The sequence below is a fragment of the Aythya ferina genome (genome assembly GCF_964211825.1).
Source record: "Aythya ferina genome assembly, chromosome: 7".
In the NCBI taxonomy this organism is placed as follows: domain Eukaryota; kingdom Metazoa; phylum Chordata; class Aves; order Anseriformes; family Anatidae; genus Aythya; species Aythya ferina.
Genome location: NC_140302.1, coordinates 25,522,179 through 25,539,513, shown reverse-complemented (window position 1 = coordinate 25,539,513; position 17,335 = coordinate 25,522,179). Strand labels below are relative to the sequence as shown.

The following is a 17,335-nucleotide window of genomic DNA, read 5'->3' as shown; positions in this document are numbered from 1 at the left end:
ATTCATAGGAACAAATCTCCTCACTGGAATGCACAAAGCTAAAATAAATCTGAACTACCTTGCACAGTAAAGAACATAAATACTTTAAGTCACACACAGGCCCCACAAACTAATAGGACTTTCACTGAGATTAAATATGCTGAAGACTACAGAATCAGGGTCTGTGCACATTAGTTAAAAGAAAAAGAAATGAATAAACACAGTACAAGCAGAAAAAGTGGCAGGTCTGAAACTGCTGTAAATGAGCACAGCTCATTTGAGGTTGGTTCGGAGAGTCTGCAAAAACTAAAGAACAGTCAGCAAGAAAGATGAATTTATATGGGACCTGTGCCAACATCTCAAACAAAATTCAAACTAAATCCCTGTTTAGGTTCTGAAACACTACAGTAAGTGAACAGGTTTTTGTATTTGTTCTAGAGGTTGGAGGAAAATACAGATTTTAGAAAAGGTGTAACTGGGGCTGGAGAAAGAATGCTGAAAATAATAATAATAATAATAACTGTAAGCAGAAAGTTTCACGTTCAGATTTCGAGAAAATGCTTAAAAAAAAAGACAAGCGTGATCATGTAAAAAGCATACATAAGCCTCCACCAGCTCAAATCTGGAGGGCCATACTTATTATAGCTTTCAGATACATATTTGTCAACACTTGGATGTTTTGCCAAAACTGTCTGATCTGCAAGCCTGTAGGAATGCCAACTGAAACCAAAGGATGGCATTGTACTGGCTTTAAGGGAGCTTGGATCAGGTGTCCCATGTTTCATTTACCATGATTACACATTTTTAAGACCTTTATGACAGCTGAGCTAAGCATAAGTCCAATGTCTGTATAATTTTGTTCCTGTGAATCTCACTACTCCATGCTTTAGTGCATTCTTTAAACTGATTTCTGGGGAACAGCTTGCTTCCTTCACATCAGTACAAACAGGACAAATTGAAGCTGGCTTGCTACACAAATAATTGGGTTCTTTTGTGCCTCTGTCAGTCAGAGCCCTCTTTGAATTCTCCTATGCATCAGTATTCAGCAGAGACAGGCAGGTAGACGACCACAATGCCCTGAAGCTATTCACTAATGTGATGTCAGTCCATAGCCTTGCTAGTGAATAATTGAGGGGGTAAAGCATGTAGCAATTGTGTTTGTCGAATGGACAGCAGACAATTCTGAGGTGATGAGGCAGAATTGGTGACTAGTTAAGGCAGAAAGCTGAACATAGAAAATGAGATACTATTTGACTTCTCCATCACTGATAGACCAACTCTGAGACAGATCGGGTACAAGAACATAAATTCATCATTTTTTACAAAGTTCTATTGGCATCTTGTCATAAATATAATGTGCTGAGAAGGGCTGAAAACCTAAGGAATCATTGTTGCACAGCAATAAACTGCCAAAAGAAAACATTGTGGAAAGTGGTGGAGGACTGCTGAGTTTTGGGGGGTGTTGTTTGTTTGCAGTTTTTGTTTTATTACTGCTTAGTGAAGAGAAATATAAGTTACTGTGGACACTAGCTCCTTAAATCTTTTGAGAGAGCAGCAAATTGTGTTGCGATATCACCACAAATTTAATGGCATATCTAAGAATGGGCTGCAGCCAGGGCTGAGAAGTGTCAGAGCTTCAAGCTCAGAATATAATATAATATAATATAATATAATATAATATAATATAATATAATGGGGCTCACACTTAAAAACAGCAGGGAGAAAGTAGTTTAAAGAAAGAAAAACTTGAATTATAAGGGTCCACATTTAAAAAGTTTACTGCAATCAGGCTATCCCCAAAATCCACATTTCTGAAACAAAAAGTGAATGTTTTAGTAAAAAACTTTAGTCACCAAGTGATGTAAGGGTTCCAACTGGCATTCCAGGACCTTTCTAACTATAGTTACAGGCAGAAATGAAATTTGTCAGTTACGTGGAATATTTGTATAACTAATACCTCTAAATAGTGCCGAGATCTTGTGCTTCAATTGCAGAAGATTTTTTTAAGATACAGCAAGACAACTGCCACAGACCAGGAACATGATGCAGTCTCTGAAACCATGGTAGCCATCCTTTGTAATAAGGTTTAAGTGTAAGGGGTCTTACCTTCAATGCATCTTTCTCCCTCTCTGTTTGCTGATGTTCTTGATGAGCTTTCGCAAGGGCTGCTTCTTTGTCTGTGATCTCCTCTGTCAGCTGTTCTGCCTGTTGTGTCACAGCTTTTAGTCTCTTCTTCATTTCTGCTATCTCATCCTATAAGTACAGAAAGTGTGATCCCAAAAAGGGATCAAAAAATAGTAAGTTTCTGCTTGGGTGTTCAGCCTAGTTCAGTTTTGAGAAACGCGTTGTACATACCACTAGACTTTACTTTTTAATGTGATAGAAGTTTCATTATATGACAATTTTTTTAGTTTATGCTACTGTGACATTGCTGTAAAAAGGTCTTTAAAAGTCACATTGGTAACAACAATAATCACTAACGACTCTAATAAGCCATTTCATTTGAAGTGCTGGACACACAATAAGAACTAGCACTCAATCCAAATTCATAACAAGATTCTGATTCTATCCATCTTTTTTCATGCTTCTAGTAGTGCTTTTCAATAAGGTTGGGTATAGTTGTGTATAAATGTTTGGGAAAAAGATGGTTTTATGCAAAGGAATATAGCCATGAGTAGGATACCTGTATGTCTTTAAGGGAGTGTAGCAAATGCTTAGCTCCATTTTGCTTTTTTGCTAGCTTATACAAAGGTGCATGGGGAAAACAGTGTGATCAGAAATAGGGAAACCACTGGTATGGGAATATTTAGCATATATTTTAGGCTCAAGACACAGAGCAATAAGCCTGGAAGCACTGCAGAGAGGTCAGGGCACTAGAACTATTTCTACTCCCAACACAAAGGTGACTGCCTGTGCAACACAAAGAAACTGTTCCACTGACTGCAGTGATGGCACATGCTGTGACACAAATGGAAGCTAGTAAATTCGATCCATGGACAGACATGCTCTTCTGGATCCAGCAAAAACAGCTTTAAAAGCTGTTAGTCCTCTGCTGGAGACTACCAGCTCACAGAGAAGGCAGGTGAGTACATTCTATTTCAGTATAAAATCATTTTAAGCTTAGGTTGTCTTTCAGCACCATCCACCATCAGTGTGGATTTGCTTGCTAAATGAGAAACTTTTTCTTTCCTGAAATGCTTAGTGCAGTTAAGGAAGGTCTTGAGTGAAGGCAGTCTTCAAAAACAGTACTGACAAAGTGCCAATTGCTAGTCTGACAGACCTCAAAAACAAAATCCATGGACTTTAGTTTTATCTAAAATTTTTTTTGTGTGCAAATTTTTTTTACTTCTCAAAAGGAATAACTTAGCATATTTTTTAATACCATCACGAGCCTTTTTCCTTTCATGGCTAGATGGCCTGTTGCTGAACTACAAATGGCTGTTTTTTCACTGCCACACATAATACTGCCTTGACCAAAAGAGCTTTTGGGCTCAGCCATCTTCTCACACAGGACTTGCTAAAAAAGTGTTATGATGAGCTAAGTAATGTATTAAAGTCTAAATAACAGCCTCTAACAACTGGAACCATGAACAGCATTATGTATGCCACCATATAAACATTCAAACCCTGATGAAATTGATGAGTTCACTGCTTCATTTTGTAACCAAGCATATAGTTGCCAGTTCTTTCTAAGTAAGAGAATCGATGCTGTATATTAAAATAATAATAATAAAAATAATTAAAGAATAATAATAGCACTGCATTTTTTCACTCTTATTTCTCCTGAGCGATTGTTTGGGAGCAGCAAGAACCCCAGCACCACTACCACTGACAAGAAGCAGACAGAGGACAAGCAAAGTGTTCTACCTATTTGACAAAACCGCTCATTCCTAAGCAAATCAAGCATACAGTAGGATAGGAACTTGAACAGTTAATTCCCACCTGCTTCTCAAGCAAAACATCTACCTATGCAAAGCAGAGCATAAATTTGTGATCTACTATACTCGTTTATGGTATAGAATCCTGAAATAACCCAATGCCATAAATCACAGCTATCCAAGGTCCCAGTTTCTGCCAACTGCAATAGGATTTGTGTAGTATTTTAAATCTTTACGTCAGAATAACAGGGTATTCTTGAGTGATCTGTTCTCTTCCTCTAGCATCTTAGTGAGATCCCTAAGGCAAAGATAGGAATGGAGAGAATCATTATCTGAGGAAAATGACACTCCCTGAAAGGAACAAGTGAGGTGGAAGCATTTAGTTCTGTCAGAAAATTCCCCTTCAGGTGAGAAAGTGTTCCCTCTGCTTTCAAAATCACAATATACATTAATGTGCATCTGCATACAGGGTTAAGGAGGCAATCTTATTCCCATTATACCCTATTTTTCATACACACAGACAACTCCTAAAGGGATAGAACCAAGTGCAGCCAAGAGGGAAAGGAAAATGTTTCTTCTCTGATAGAGTTGTATGAATCCATAGCTCCTTTACACCGTGGTTTTATGCATGGCTTTAAACTGGGGTATTGCCACATAATGACTATGAATTCCTATTGCCAGTCCAAATACATACGGTCCATATAAACTCTCAGGAACCAAAAACATTGATTTACCCAAAACACAGAGGAATTCAGAAACCACTTATGCAAGTGACCACTTAAAGAAGTGAACTTTCCTTTGAACAAATTAAAATTAGATCAGAGAATAAAACAAAGAAGGAAACACAAAGAAAAAAAGTACTCTTCTACCTTAGCTTCAACCAGATTTTTACTGTATAGGTTCCTCTCTGTTCTCACAACTTCACAGAGGTTTTGTTGCTGTTTTAGTTTAATCTCAGACTCCTGTATTTTCTTCTCATAGTCACAGATCTGAATTTCCCGTAATTCAATATCCTTCAGGTTCTGGAGGACCTGGAGCAGAAAGAAGGAAATGAACAGATTAAGCCATTATCACAAGATTATGAGGACGGGGTTTGTCATTTTTATCTAAGACGACAACTTAAAAAAACTGTGATAAGAAGTTGTAGGTACGGATAAAATCACTTCGGTCCATGTCCAAGTTTAACCTTTCTGGATTGCTTATGTGGAAGAACACTTTATTTCAGTCTGATACCTAATAGTTGTTTGTTTGTTTGTTTCTTTTTCCAAGACAAAAACTTACAGATATGCACATCTGTTAATCTACTGAAAATGTTGCCACCAAGCTGGTTCAATAAAATCAACATAAGCAGCTTTCACTGAGAACAGGCTTAGGTTGTTTATAAAGCAAGGCTAGATTATGTACATGGTTTTAGATGTAATCTGTACCATAAAATGGTTAAAAAAGTAATTCTCCAAGAAGGTCTGCATATACTCCACCGGTGTGAAATCCAGTTAGCTTCTAATAATTCAGCTTTTTTTAAAATGAACACCTGATCACAAACTATTGATCACAAACTTGACCTAAGTCTTCTTTTATCTTCTTTTCATGAATGGGGAGACACAATTATTCCCTAAAGAGAATGGAGTGGTGTAGACTATAAAGTGTAGAGAGAAGATGATCACATACAGTATCAATAAATGAAAATGCAAAATTTTATAGACACCTTCATTAAACAGTTACCACCATAACAATATATAAGAATTACTACATTAAAGAAGCAAAAATACAGTTTCTAATCATTATGATGGGCTCCCCAAGATAAATACACTTTTTTTTTTTCCAGAGTAAGAATCTTCCTTCTGCTGTACAAAGTTGAAAGCCAAGGAGCACAAACAAGTATCATTTAAATGGAATCCAACACTTGTAGCGTTGGATAAAAAGGAAACAAAAGAAATAAAAGGGAAACTGAGGAGTGAACGTCAGGATCAACATTTTTCAAGTTCATTGCCTGAGGGAGAGAAGAATGCCACACTTAAATCCAGGAAAAAGATCAAAAGATTAAACAAAAAGCTGAGGAATCACATGGACAAAATCCAGGAGAGAAGTCCATTACAACTTCATTTCATAGCCAGTTCTCCAGATGCTGTTTTTGAAAGTAGCAATTTGAGCTATGATTTACGTTCATATGTCAAAGCAGAAGAATATAAAAATGTTTACATCAGATAGTCAGTAACTGCAAAGTTTGCAGTCGGCAAAGTTGTCCCTTGCTTAGCAGTAAAGCCTTGTGAGGTCCAACTATGGGGCAGGAGCTTAATTAATTGATTATTCTATCAGGTCCCTCCAAACAACTCTGGAGATAGGGGATAGCTAAATATAGAAAATTTTATTACAGCTGCAGAAATACAATTCTAGCACATTTGAAGCTGACTGCAGAGGATCCCAGGAACTGCTTACAGTGCAATACAAAAACACAGTCCCAGTTTATAACCTACTCCTGCCTTTTCCTTTTCTGCTAAAACAACCTGCCAATAGTAATCGCAGGGAGAAGAAATCAATAAGTGCAGTTTGCACTATGGTGATCACAGGCTGGAGCAAGGCTCAAAAGTAGGTCACTGTATTTGTAAATCTTTTACTTGGTTTTGATGCAATGTAAGTGCAATAAGCTCGTGGACTAAGTTTTTCAGCTTCATGCTCATAGACTAGATGCTGACTCTGCTTTTTCAGGAATGATTAAACCCAAATAATTCTCCCTTATAAATACAGAAAAGATACATGTTTCCCAACAGAGCAGCCCTGTGAGAGGCCGAGCATCCTCAATTATGATTGAGCTGTTAGCACACTACACCTCTCACATTTGGTAAAGAGGGTTCAAAGCTAGGCAGAAAATCTTAGATATTCACAGTTTTCTTCTGGACCCTCTCACTTTTTCACCTGTATACTTCACTACCAGTTGCTGTTGGTTACCTGCTTAGCTCAATGAACCTACTCAAGAATGCAGTAGTGGTGCCATCCTTACTTGTTTGCCTTGTTCTTAACTCACAGCTATACTGTTAGAAATTCACTACAAGGAAAAGATGCAAACTGGGACTTTGCAACAAAGACAAAGCTCACTTCTGCAATGTATTATTCCTAGGAAATGACAAATGGCAATCCAGACAAGGGAACATGTATCACGCAAAACACTATTTAAAAGTCCCTGGTCACATTTAGATGTAAAGGATAATTTTAAGGTGAGAAGATAGCAAATAACTTGTGAGTTGAAACAGCTTGAAAGTTAATCCCAGTAAATCAATGAGCTTCTTCAAGGGCCCTTCAATGTGATCTTCAGCAATTAATGGAACATGTTACAACCATGTTCCTGAATATACCTTCAGAAACAAAGCCATACATAATAATGGGCACCAGACAGCACAAATTTTATGCAGTGTTTCTCTGCAGCTATTCCTCCAAAATTTCTGTCTTGTAGATGAGATTGAACATCTTCTGATGTTTTACTCACACTGGGACTAATCCTCCAAAACACTGAGTCTTTTACAAAGATGTCAAGCGCTGTCAGCTCTCACTGGCCTCAACAGAATTTGAGGACACCAGTGGCAGGCAAAATAAGGTCCTTTGCAGATAAAATAGGACAACTGAAGAGTAATTTCCAACTGCATACAAGAACTGCAATTGTGGGACTCAGGTGTAAGTCAGAGGCTGGGGTTTAAACTCCTGCTTTGTTTTCATTTCCCAGATGACTGATGAACAAGAGCAATACCCAGCTAAACCCCAAGTTTCTCACTGAATAAACAGCCATGGCTGAGGTTCCCTCAGAGAGACCTGAAACACAATAGCAGGCAATACGCACTGACAATAAGAAATCTTTGTAAGCTGCCTGAAGACTATTGATCTGTTTCCTCCCAATGGCATGTAAAGAAATGTATATATAATCTTTACAGTTTCAAGAGCAAGAGAGCAAAGAACCACTTGCACAAAAAGCTGTTCCTACCTTCTGTTTGAGCTCATTGGCTTCATTGATGAGATTCTCTCTGTCCTTCTCCAACTGGTAAATAATCTTCCTTTGTTTCTGGGCTTCATTCTTATAATTCTGGATTTCTCCTTCTAAATTTTTCCTGGACTGTTCATGGAGCTTCACCAAATTTATCTGCTTCTGAGTGGCATTTGTAGCCTTCATCACTTTCTGAGGGGGGAAACAAAATGACTCTTAAGCTGTAAAAGGCAACACTGCCATCACTATGGCAAAAATATGCAATTACCTAAGTGGTTTATGGACTTCCTGATGTTATTATCCCTTATCTAATTTGCTCAGTAGAAATACTTGAGCCACATATCTAATTTAAAAATAAAAAATAAAAAATTCTAACAGAGCTGCCAAATAGCACTTTTTCTGATTTGAAGTTAAAACACTAATGTCTGCACTAAAAAAAAAAAAATAAAAAAAAATGGATAGGATTGTTTACAAGTTGTATAATTAACAACTGGAAAAACCGTACCAGCTTCAAGGCATTTAGATTGTAAAGCATGTCAGTAGCATTTAAAATAACTGATAAACACAAATACCCTTATTTCTCATTTTCTGAACAGCAAGTTCAAACTGAATTAACCAAGCTTAGTTTCAAATTATGCATAGGGATTAAACAGAAAACATCAAGATCTCATCTTTACAAAATCAGCCTTGTAGTCGCCCTTTGAAATTTCTTTCCCTGCTTCAAAACAAATATTTGGAATCTGCAAAATCTGTGCCTCTTGAGTCAAGACACAGAACAGTGAATCCATACCAAGAAAAGCACCTGAGCTAAAGTCATCTTTTAGCATTGAATTTACTAGATTACACTTCAGGAATGCCCATAAACACGAGATGCTGGCTTGTAGTACAAGAACCATGGGCTGATGGAAAATGATCAGCAAGAGAAATGGACTGAAAAACCAAGGAGTTGTATTAACACAGTCTTCCAAGCTGCTACGTGGTGTGTCAAAATTTTGGTTTGTTCTTCTACTATCACAGACTTCATTTGTCTATATTAATATTAAACTTCATATGCCAGAGTCTAAAAGCACAGATGTAATCAACTCTTCAGATATCAAATAACACGGGTTTGCAAGGTGAAAGCATATAGCATTTTTTTTAACTCCCTGACAGTTTATATTTTAAAGCTTAGAAATATTTAATGTGTTTATGGGTACTAGCACTATTTCAACACACAGAAAAGAAGCGGCATAAGCATCTGCTTAAGGAAAACTGAATGTTTGACTCAACATTATTTATTCTACAACATTTCTGTTTCTCTGTGAGGGTTTAAACTACAGACATTTCAATCTCAAGCCATGAGGTTTGTTTACCAGTATTACCAATGCAAGCTCACCTTACTTAGCATATCCCTTTCCCTCATAAGCTCATTTATAGCTCTCTTGTCAATCTCTGCCTGTTTTTTGGCAGCCTCCAACTCTAGAGAAAAGGAGGAAAGAGTATAAATTCTGGATTCAAACTGAACAGATGTTAAAAATGCAGAAACAACTTAGTGGACTTACTAAACATTACATGAAGAGTTCAATTAGCTGTGACCATGTTTTGCAACCTCAGGTATCAGCTAAGGATGTTAATACTTATTTCAGTACTTAGAAGAACTCAGGCACAGTAATTAACGGTATAAGGACTCATTATACTTGTGTGCTCAAACCAAAATATCACAAAGCAGTTGAACTTTCAGAAATCATGGAGCACAGTGAAAATCAAATGCTTTTAGGGAGCTTCAAAGTGAGCAAATTGAAGCACTTTCAAATACCAGGGCATTCACTCTCATTCTAATCCCTTTATGTGAAATCCAGTTCTCCTTTAAAGCAGTGAGATCCTATTGACTTCAGTGGAGTTAAAACTACTTGCCATGGGTCAATATTAATATTGTGCATATACTATTAAAAAGTTATTAACCATTCCATATTTGTTTGCATTTTATTTTAAAAAGTATTATATACAGTTACGCTAAAACTGCAGCTAAGGAAATGAAGTACATTGGAGTGCTAAAATGTGTCCAGTACTGCAAGAAGACATATTATTAGCAGCCATTCTAAGTCATTCCAGTATGGATCTGATTTATTTTTTTTCAAGTTCCCCTCTCTTCTCCAGTACAAAGCATGGCCTCAAGCAGTACAAGCAAAACGTTTGTGGGAAAGCTCTTCCACCCTTGCAGAGACACATGGAAAACAGACATGATTTTCTATAAATACAGCCACACAGAGGAATTCCTATCTTATATATTCAATCTCTTCAGGACATAAGGTAGAAACAAGGGAGAGTAGGAAGCGACCTTTATGGCAGTATGTATCAACTTGAACTAGATGAGGTGTCTAGTAAAGGTTTTTTTTGCCAAAAAAAAAAAAAGGTGAGATCTCATTGCCTCAAATGTTTTTATTTTACATTTCTTTACTTTATTACTTTGCAATATTACTTTTTTTTTACTTAATTCACTTATTTTATTATTTACAATATTATTTAATCTACAATATTACCTTACCCAAAAAATCTTCACAAAACTTTTTTTTGTGAAAATCACTTTGAAAATATGTCGATTTTTATTTTAATATACATTTTACTTTGCAATTGATTGCATTTAAAAAAAAATGTTACTATACCCAAGAAACTTTCTTCCAAAATGTCCATTTCACAAAAATGTTGAAAGTTCTTTCTTAAAATATTCCAGATCTGCTAGCAAGCTGATATCAATACCTGTACAGCTTTAGTATACCCACTGAACAACTGAATCCATAAAGTACCAGAAGTAAGTTTATCAGCTTACTTGCATACACTCATTTTCATGATGAATGGTTTGGCAGAATCAAAGCAATTAGGAAAAAAGTGTCCTAGCCATGTCTGGTTTCAGTAAGGTCTGAGATCGTTTCTCTCACAGGTTAGAGCAGGAGCAATACATGTACATTGGAGACAACACTCTGTGTGACATGGCACAAACTTGCACACCACGATTTCAGTTATGTCATTTTTATTTTCACCCCACCTATTCTACACTGTGAGAAATCTGTGACCCTAAGAGGTTTTAGAAAAGGCTGTCATACATTCCAACTGTCATTTATACAGTACCATAACAAGCACTAAAGAGAGTGATCCTGAAAGGAAGATGTACCCTGAATGAACAAACCGTGGATAAGAAGACAGATCCATTCATTAGTTAGCCACCTACCTTTCTCTAGTCCAGATATTTCAATTTTTAGGCTCTCTCTCTCATGTCCTGCATCAACTTTTTGTTCCTCTGCAACACGCAGCTTACCCTGTAGAACATCTCTTAATTTGTTCAGCTTTGAAATTTCGAGGCGCATTTGATGCACTTCCTCCTCTTTGGCCTATAAAACAGCAACAAAGAAGGGGAAGAGAAAGTGCCCATGGAAAGAAAATAGCTCTGTATTTAGTATATAATTACTCTATGAAATTCAGTGCCCTGGTAAGCAAAGGTATAAGTGTTGTGGATCACCTAGCAGCAGATGATTAGCTCATTGAACCATATGAAAAAAAAAAAATAAACAAAGCTAGGGCAATGACAATTATCAAACCTTTTGCTTTAGGGCTGAAGATGTTCAATAAAGAATCCCCAGCTGCACACCTCATAGAGCACTACACAATTAGTCCTGCAGATTAAACATGGGCAGCTGTGATCTCCTTTGAAGTATTAGGGACAGTGACTGTGATGAGAATGATATCTGTAGCGTGGTTCAATGGCATGTCCCTAACAGCAGGGATCTGTTATCCCCATCTCTTTCATAACCCATGGCTTTAAAGGAAAAACACAAGGTAGAGTTCATCTTATTTTCTGTACAATCAGAAGAGGAAATAATCAATCAAAACACTGCATGGAAATTAAGGAACCAGTTACCTGGAACAGCAACCCATTATCACAACCGAAAATTGTTTCTTTACTTTTAAGAAGTAAATATTACTTCCCCCTATAAGTACTGTTAGCTTTTACAGCCATCACAGACTACAGCGTTCCATTTAGAGCATCAAATATTGGTTCTGTAAGATGATGAATCTTGGTAGGTGAGTATCCCCTGGGAGGATATGAATCTCCTCAGTTCTTCCTGACATCAATCTTCAAAAGTTTACGAATACTTTCACAGTTCAGGTTGCCTAACACCATGCTAGAGGCACTCAGTACACTGCAGGATTAAACTGCTAGCACAGTGCCTACAAAAAGGGCATCTTAGATGACAACTGGGGTTCTTAGAAGCTTTAACAACTAGCTTAATTACTAACTGTGCAGGATGCAGGATCTTCCTTCTCCCAGAAGCTTGTGTGCATGAGTTTACAAGTTCCATCAACTTTTCCAGAAGTTAGAATTAGATGATGGAATCAAAGTCCTCTTTTTGATGCTGTAGAGCCACAAACGTAAGTCACATTTGAACATTTTGTAAAGTCTTACACAATGATGGCATTGCTAGAAGTAATGATACGACCAAATAACCTGGGAGACGCGGTACTTTGTTTCTTAAATGGGTAAGAAAAATGTCCTCCCATCTGCCTAGCAAAATACAACAGAAAACAAGCTCCTACCACACAAATCAGGAAGTTCTGCATTAGATTAGTTATGAACTGAGCTTTTAATCTGTCACAAGTTAGCTTTTATCAGTCTGACTAACAGTTCTCAATTAAAAAAAAATAATAATTCCCTATTGGAAAACATTGTTGTTAGGTGAATTGGCTAGCCATGACTAAGCCTTGATAAGATAATGATTTTCAACCTGAATATTGTAATACGTTCAGTGTTTTAACCTCAAAAAGGATACAAAAAGCAAGATATGGTAAACAAAGGAATAACATCTAAAACTTATGCATAAAACTTACACCCTTTATCACAAACGCTCTCAACACAGCCCAGAAATCATATGCAGGAATCATCTCATCCTTCCCCTACTGAAACCCACTGAAACCAGCCTCTGCGTGGTATAAAACAACTGTTTAACAATGCAAAGTCAGGCAAGAAAACAATTTAGATCAGAAAGAAAACACTGCCTTGGTTACTTATATTTCACTTTCCCAATGATTTCCAGTGACTCTGGAGGGCAAGGGGGGGGGTTGGATTTTAATGTAGCAAGCAGCTCCCTTCAGTGAAGCTCTCCAGGACACTGTTGTTATAATTTATTAACATTTATTAATGGGTTTTGACAACATTCAGATTATGTCAATCACTGTAAGAAAGGAAGTCACTGCTTTCACGTGAAGATCTCACAATTTAAAGAATACCTTATGTTTGTGAGATGTACCAAGTGTCCTTTATGAACCCACTGAGTTGAACGTTTTGGTTTGTGCGTTGCATGGAAATGGGGCTCCTCCAGCCAGCTACGTGTTACGCTTGCAGCTGATACAGTTGCAAACTACTTCATCAGCCACCACAGAAAAAATGGCATCAAGCAACAGATTCTATTCCTAGGCATTCCTCAGATTTCCCCCAAAACTACCCGTAGGGAACCATCAGTGCAAGTACTGAGATCACCCCCATCCCAAGTGGTATGACTACAGTCAGAGGGACATGTCTGGTTGGATGGATACACCTTCTGGTACTTACTTTCAGTTCTGTTGTCTTCTGATAGACATCCTTCATCACATTTTCAAACATCGTATTATGCTGCGTACTCTCTTGAACGAGCTGACTATATTTAACCTGAATTTGCTCAAGTTCCTTACCAGCTTTTTCACTCAAGATCTGTTAGATTAAGAAACAATCCTATTAGTTCCTTTTTAATCTGATTACATCTGCAAATCCATGAAGACAGAACCTTCCATCTCCCCGGGAGATAAAAGCTGCTGCAGATTGTTCTCTGCTTAAAACCCACTTTTCATTGCTGATGAAATTACTAATGTGGAATATGACAAATGTTCATATTGACTAGGGGAAATGATAATTTCTAATGAATAACACAGCCGGTGTCTTTTTTTTTTTTTTTTTCCCGTGAGCTTAGCAGGTCTCTCTCACAAGTGGTAGATAAATATTTTAATTCTTATTAGGCATTTGGCAAGCATCACGTAACACAACCACTTGCTACATATAATTACTAAAAATCAGTATGAGATTCAAATGACTTTAATCAGCAGAGGGCAGGGGAACTCTGTTTCTTAGCGAGCTAATCCTACATTAATATGCCAATAACACTCCTCTGGGTACATGGCTTGCTGAGACCAGGACACAACCATTTTCTTCTCTAATTTGTCTTCAGTCATAAGCACAGAACAGCAGTTTCACAGACTGCGTGGGGAACATACACTTCAATATTGGAACTGCTGGTGGTTTCTTCTGCTTGATGAGACTTCCTCTAACAACCATTACTCCATAAGTGAGCAAAGAACGATCACCGTTTTTTCACTTCAAGCAGTAATGTGCAATAAACTGATGAAGTCAATATGCACTATGCTGTTAGAAAAATTAAAGTAAGAGAAGCAGAATCGCCCTCTTCCAACTGCACGCTGAAGCAAAGAATGTAAAAACAAGGAATATTGCTTCTTTCTTGTGTTGTGAATGCCAGGATTACACTGTGGTTCTGGGTATTCTTTATTGCAACTTCAGCACGGGTAGGATGAAGCCTACAGTTGCTGTAACAAATCAACTTCACTGTTGTGCAAGCAATAACAGATTAGAAATTTGAGTGGAGTAAGAGCAGACATCACAGGCAACTACAATTCAGTTGATTAACAGTAACCTCATTGCATTGCAACAGCGGAGTCACCTTCCCTTGCAGATCTCTAACTCCTGGACAGTTGAATAGCCTATGTTTTGGACAGACATTTTGTGAAAGACAATGCAATCCCTTCACAGACAACTCAAAGCTACCACAGGCAATGAAACAGGGCAGTAGCCTGGTTAATTACCCCTGGCACTGTACATTATGTAAACTACTGATTTCCAGGATAATTTGGACAACTGAATGCTTCCAAAATAGGCACTTAGAAAACTTGAAATGGACTACTTGAAAGTAGAGGAGGAAGAATACAACAGAACTAGGAATTGCAGATATACTATTTAAAAATAATGTGATTGTCTTGGCAGATCATGGAGCTGCCCTCAAAAGCTACCTCACATTCAGTGACATTCATAAAATCACTTAGGTTGGAAAAGACCCTTAAGATCATCGAGTCCAACCATCTTCCTGCCCTAGCAAGTCCACCACTAAAACATGTCCTTTAGTGCTACCTAATTAGGTGCTACCTAATTCCATAATTAGGAAATTATTCCTAATATCCAATCTAAACCTCCCCTGGCACGTCTTCAGAATGTTTCCTTGCATCCTATCACTTGTCCATTGACAAAAGAGACAGACACCCTCCTTGTTGCAGCCTTCTTTATGGTAGTCACAGAAAGCAATAACATCCCCCCTCAGCCTCCTTTTCTCCAGACTAAATAACCCCAGTTTCCTCAGCTGTTCCTCATTACATTTGTTTTCAACTTCCTTCATCAGCTTTGTTGCTCTTCTCTGCACACACTTGAGCATCTCAATATACTCCTTGTAGGGAGGAGAAGTTCAGAAAAATAATTAAGTATTCTCTTTATCTATTTATGTGAAGTATTTTACTAAGAGTCTATGTTGGGGAAAAAAAAAAAAAAAAGTTCACAAATCTCCACCCTCACCAATTCAGGGACCCAAAAGGAAGATAAAACCATAAAAGTCATAAATTTACAAGATACACACAGCTCCCAAGGAAGTTTCCCTTGAGGTAGGGCTGTTTTACAGTGATGAGATCTCTCCTGCCATTTACTGAAATTGCTTCTCTGAGAGTTTCTCAAAGTCAGGGGAAATGGACTGAAAACCTGAAAATTCAAACACTTGCAGAACACTATGTTAGGACATTTCCAGATAAAGTTTTTGGAAAAAGAATGGGTAAAATCAATCAAAAAGGTTTATGAAGACAGTTCTCTGCCCTTTGACGGAAACACTTTCACAAGCTTGAGAGGTAGCTAAAAATTATTGTGACAGAGAAGGAAAAAGGGATCAGACATAAAATCATTTTACCAATGCCACTATAGTGAATCTGGCAATATATGAAAGAAGTCCAAGTTGGCAAACGCTTGGTTCATCCTTGCTCTTCACAGACTTTGTCTCATTTGCTTTCATCTTCTCAGGATGATCTCTAAGTATATCATTGCAATCCACTACTAATTGCTGTGAGGAATTTTATCTGAAATCTGTCAGATGGCTTTCAATGGTTACTTATTAGTATATATATGTGCATATATATTTAAATCTTTAAAAATACTGACTTAAAATAATCTCCCTCCCTCTCCATGAAATTTCATCAATTTTCATATTTTGGAATGTGACCCTAATATTATATATGATGAAAAGTGTGCCATGTATCCTACCTTCTGCTCTTTTAGATGCCGTTCCATTTTTACTTGTTCCTCTTTGTTCTTGTGCATAACTTGCTGTAAATTCTTGATCTCAGATTGCTTGTTGTCCATTTCAGCTTGAAGATTTTTCAGCTCCTTCTCAATTTTTTCCTTCTTTCGAGCTTCTCGTGATGCCTCATTCTGACGCATCTGGATTTCTTGCTGAAGCTGTAACAATTGAGAAGATGAAAGTTTAAGTTCTGCTGCCTTTTATTTAGGAAAGTGAGGCCTTTCACCTCTTATTCTACTATGTTTGATTTTGAAAACAATGACTTCTATACTACTGTACCCATTACTACACAGAATCTTCTCAGAAGTATTTTATCTAGTGGCTGAACTAAAAATCTGGTATGAGGGAACCTACTTATTGATGACAAGGATTTGTTAAACACCAGTCAGTTCATTCAAGCAGAAGGGTCTGATAGAATTCAGACACAAAGCATTCCTCTGGAGACACAGCAGCAAATGTATTTTCTGATGTAAGTTATTTGTGAAGTGGTACTTTCTGAATGCAGGGTTAAAACTAATTTGGACTTGATGTTATATTGCAAGGATTTTTATTTTTATTTTTCTATCTCACCAGCAGAAGCATGTATTACATTGATAATAAAGGAAAGAGGGAGATATCAGAGCAATGTTCATTTTCACAAGTGCTCTCAATCTTTCTGCTCTCAAAGTTCCTCTGCAAGAGCTTTGAAAGAAGAACTTTCCTTCATATTTGATAGAATTTTCTGTGACTTGTGCTCTCTCCCTCCCCAGAAATGTGATGGAGCAGAATCAGCAGAGAAAATCCACAGGGGGCTGATCCACAAGGAAATATCCAGTTCAGACAGGGACCAGCAATTTAAAGATGCTTTTCATTTACAGATTCCTCTCCCTCTCAGCCTGATGAAAAGTTGCCAGAACCGCCAGGGTCTTCAACAGGATCTTCAAAAAACATTGTCATTTAAGCAGTCTGAAGTGCAGAATTTCATACTGAGAGAATGGGAGGTGGTTCCATGAGCTGTAACAATCCTGTAAATCTAAAGGCTGGTGAAGTAGGTATCAGAAGATTGAGGTTGGCAAGATTCAGTAAGTATTGATGGGACTTTCACTCCTCTCTTTTTTCTCCCA

The 17,335-nt window shown here is 37.5% G+C and overlaps 1 protein-coding gene across 1 annotated transcript in view; it reads right to left on the bottom strand.

The window, feature by feature from the left end:
- Positions 1 to 17,335, bottom strand: part of CFAP58 (cilia and flagella associated protein 58) — a 56,823-nt gene that overhangs the window by 30,378 nt on the left and 9,110 nt on the right. Inside the window, exons 5-11 of the mRNA XM_084526688.1 lie at positions 16,196 to 16,390; positions 13,409 to 13,546; positions 11,033 to 11,192; positions 9,203 to 9,285; positions 7,828 to 8,019; positions 4,727 to 4,888; positions 2,086 to 2,232 (exon numbers count right to left, since the gene is read on the bottom strand). Of these exons, the coding sequence (XP_084382814.1) occupies positions 2,086 to 2,232; positions 4,727 to 4,888; positions 7,828 to 8,019; positions 9,203 to 9,285; positions 11,033 to 11,192; positions 13,409 to 13,546; positions 16,196 to 16,390 (1,077 nt within the window). The remainder of the gene's footprint in view (positions 1 to 2,085; positions 2,233 to 4,726; positions 4,889 to 7,827; positions 8,020 to 9,202; positions 9,286 to 11,032; positions 11,193 to 13,408; positions 13,547 to 16,195; positions 16,391 to 17,335) is intronic.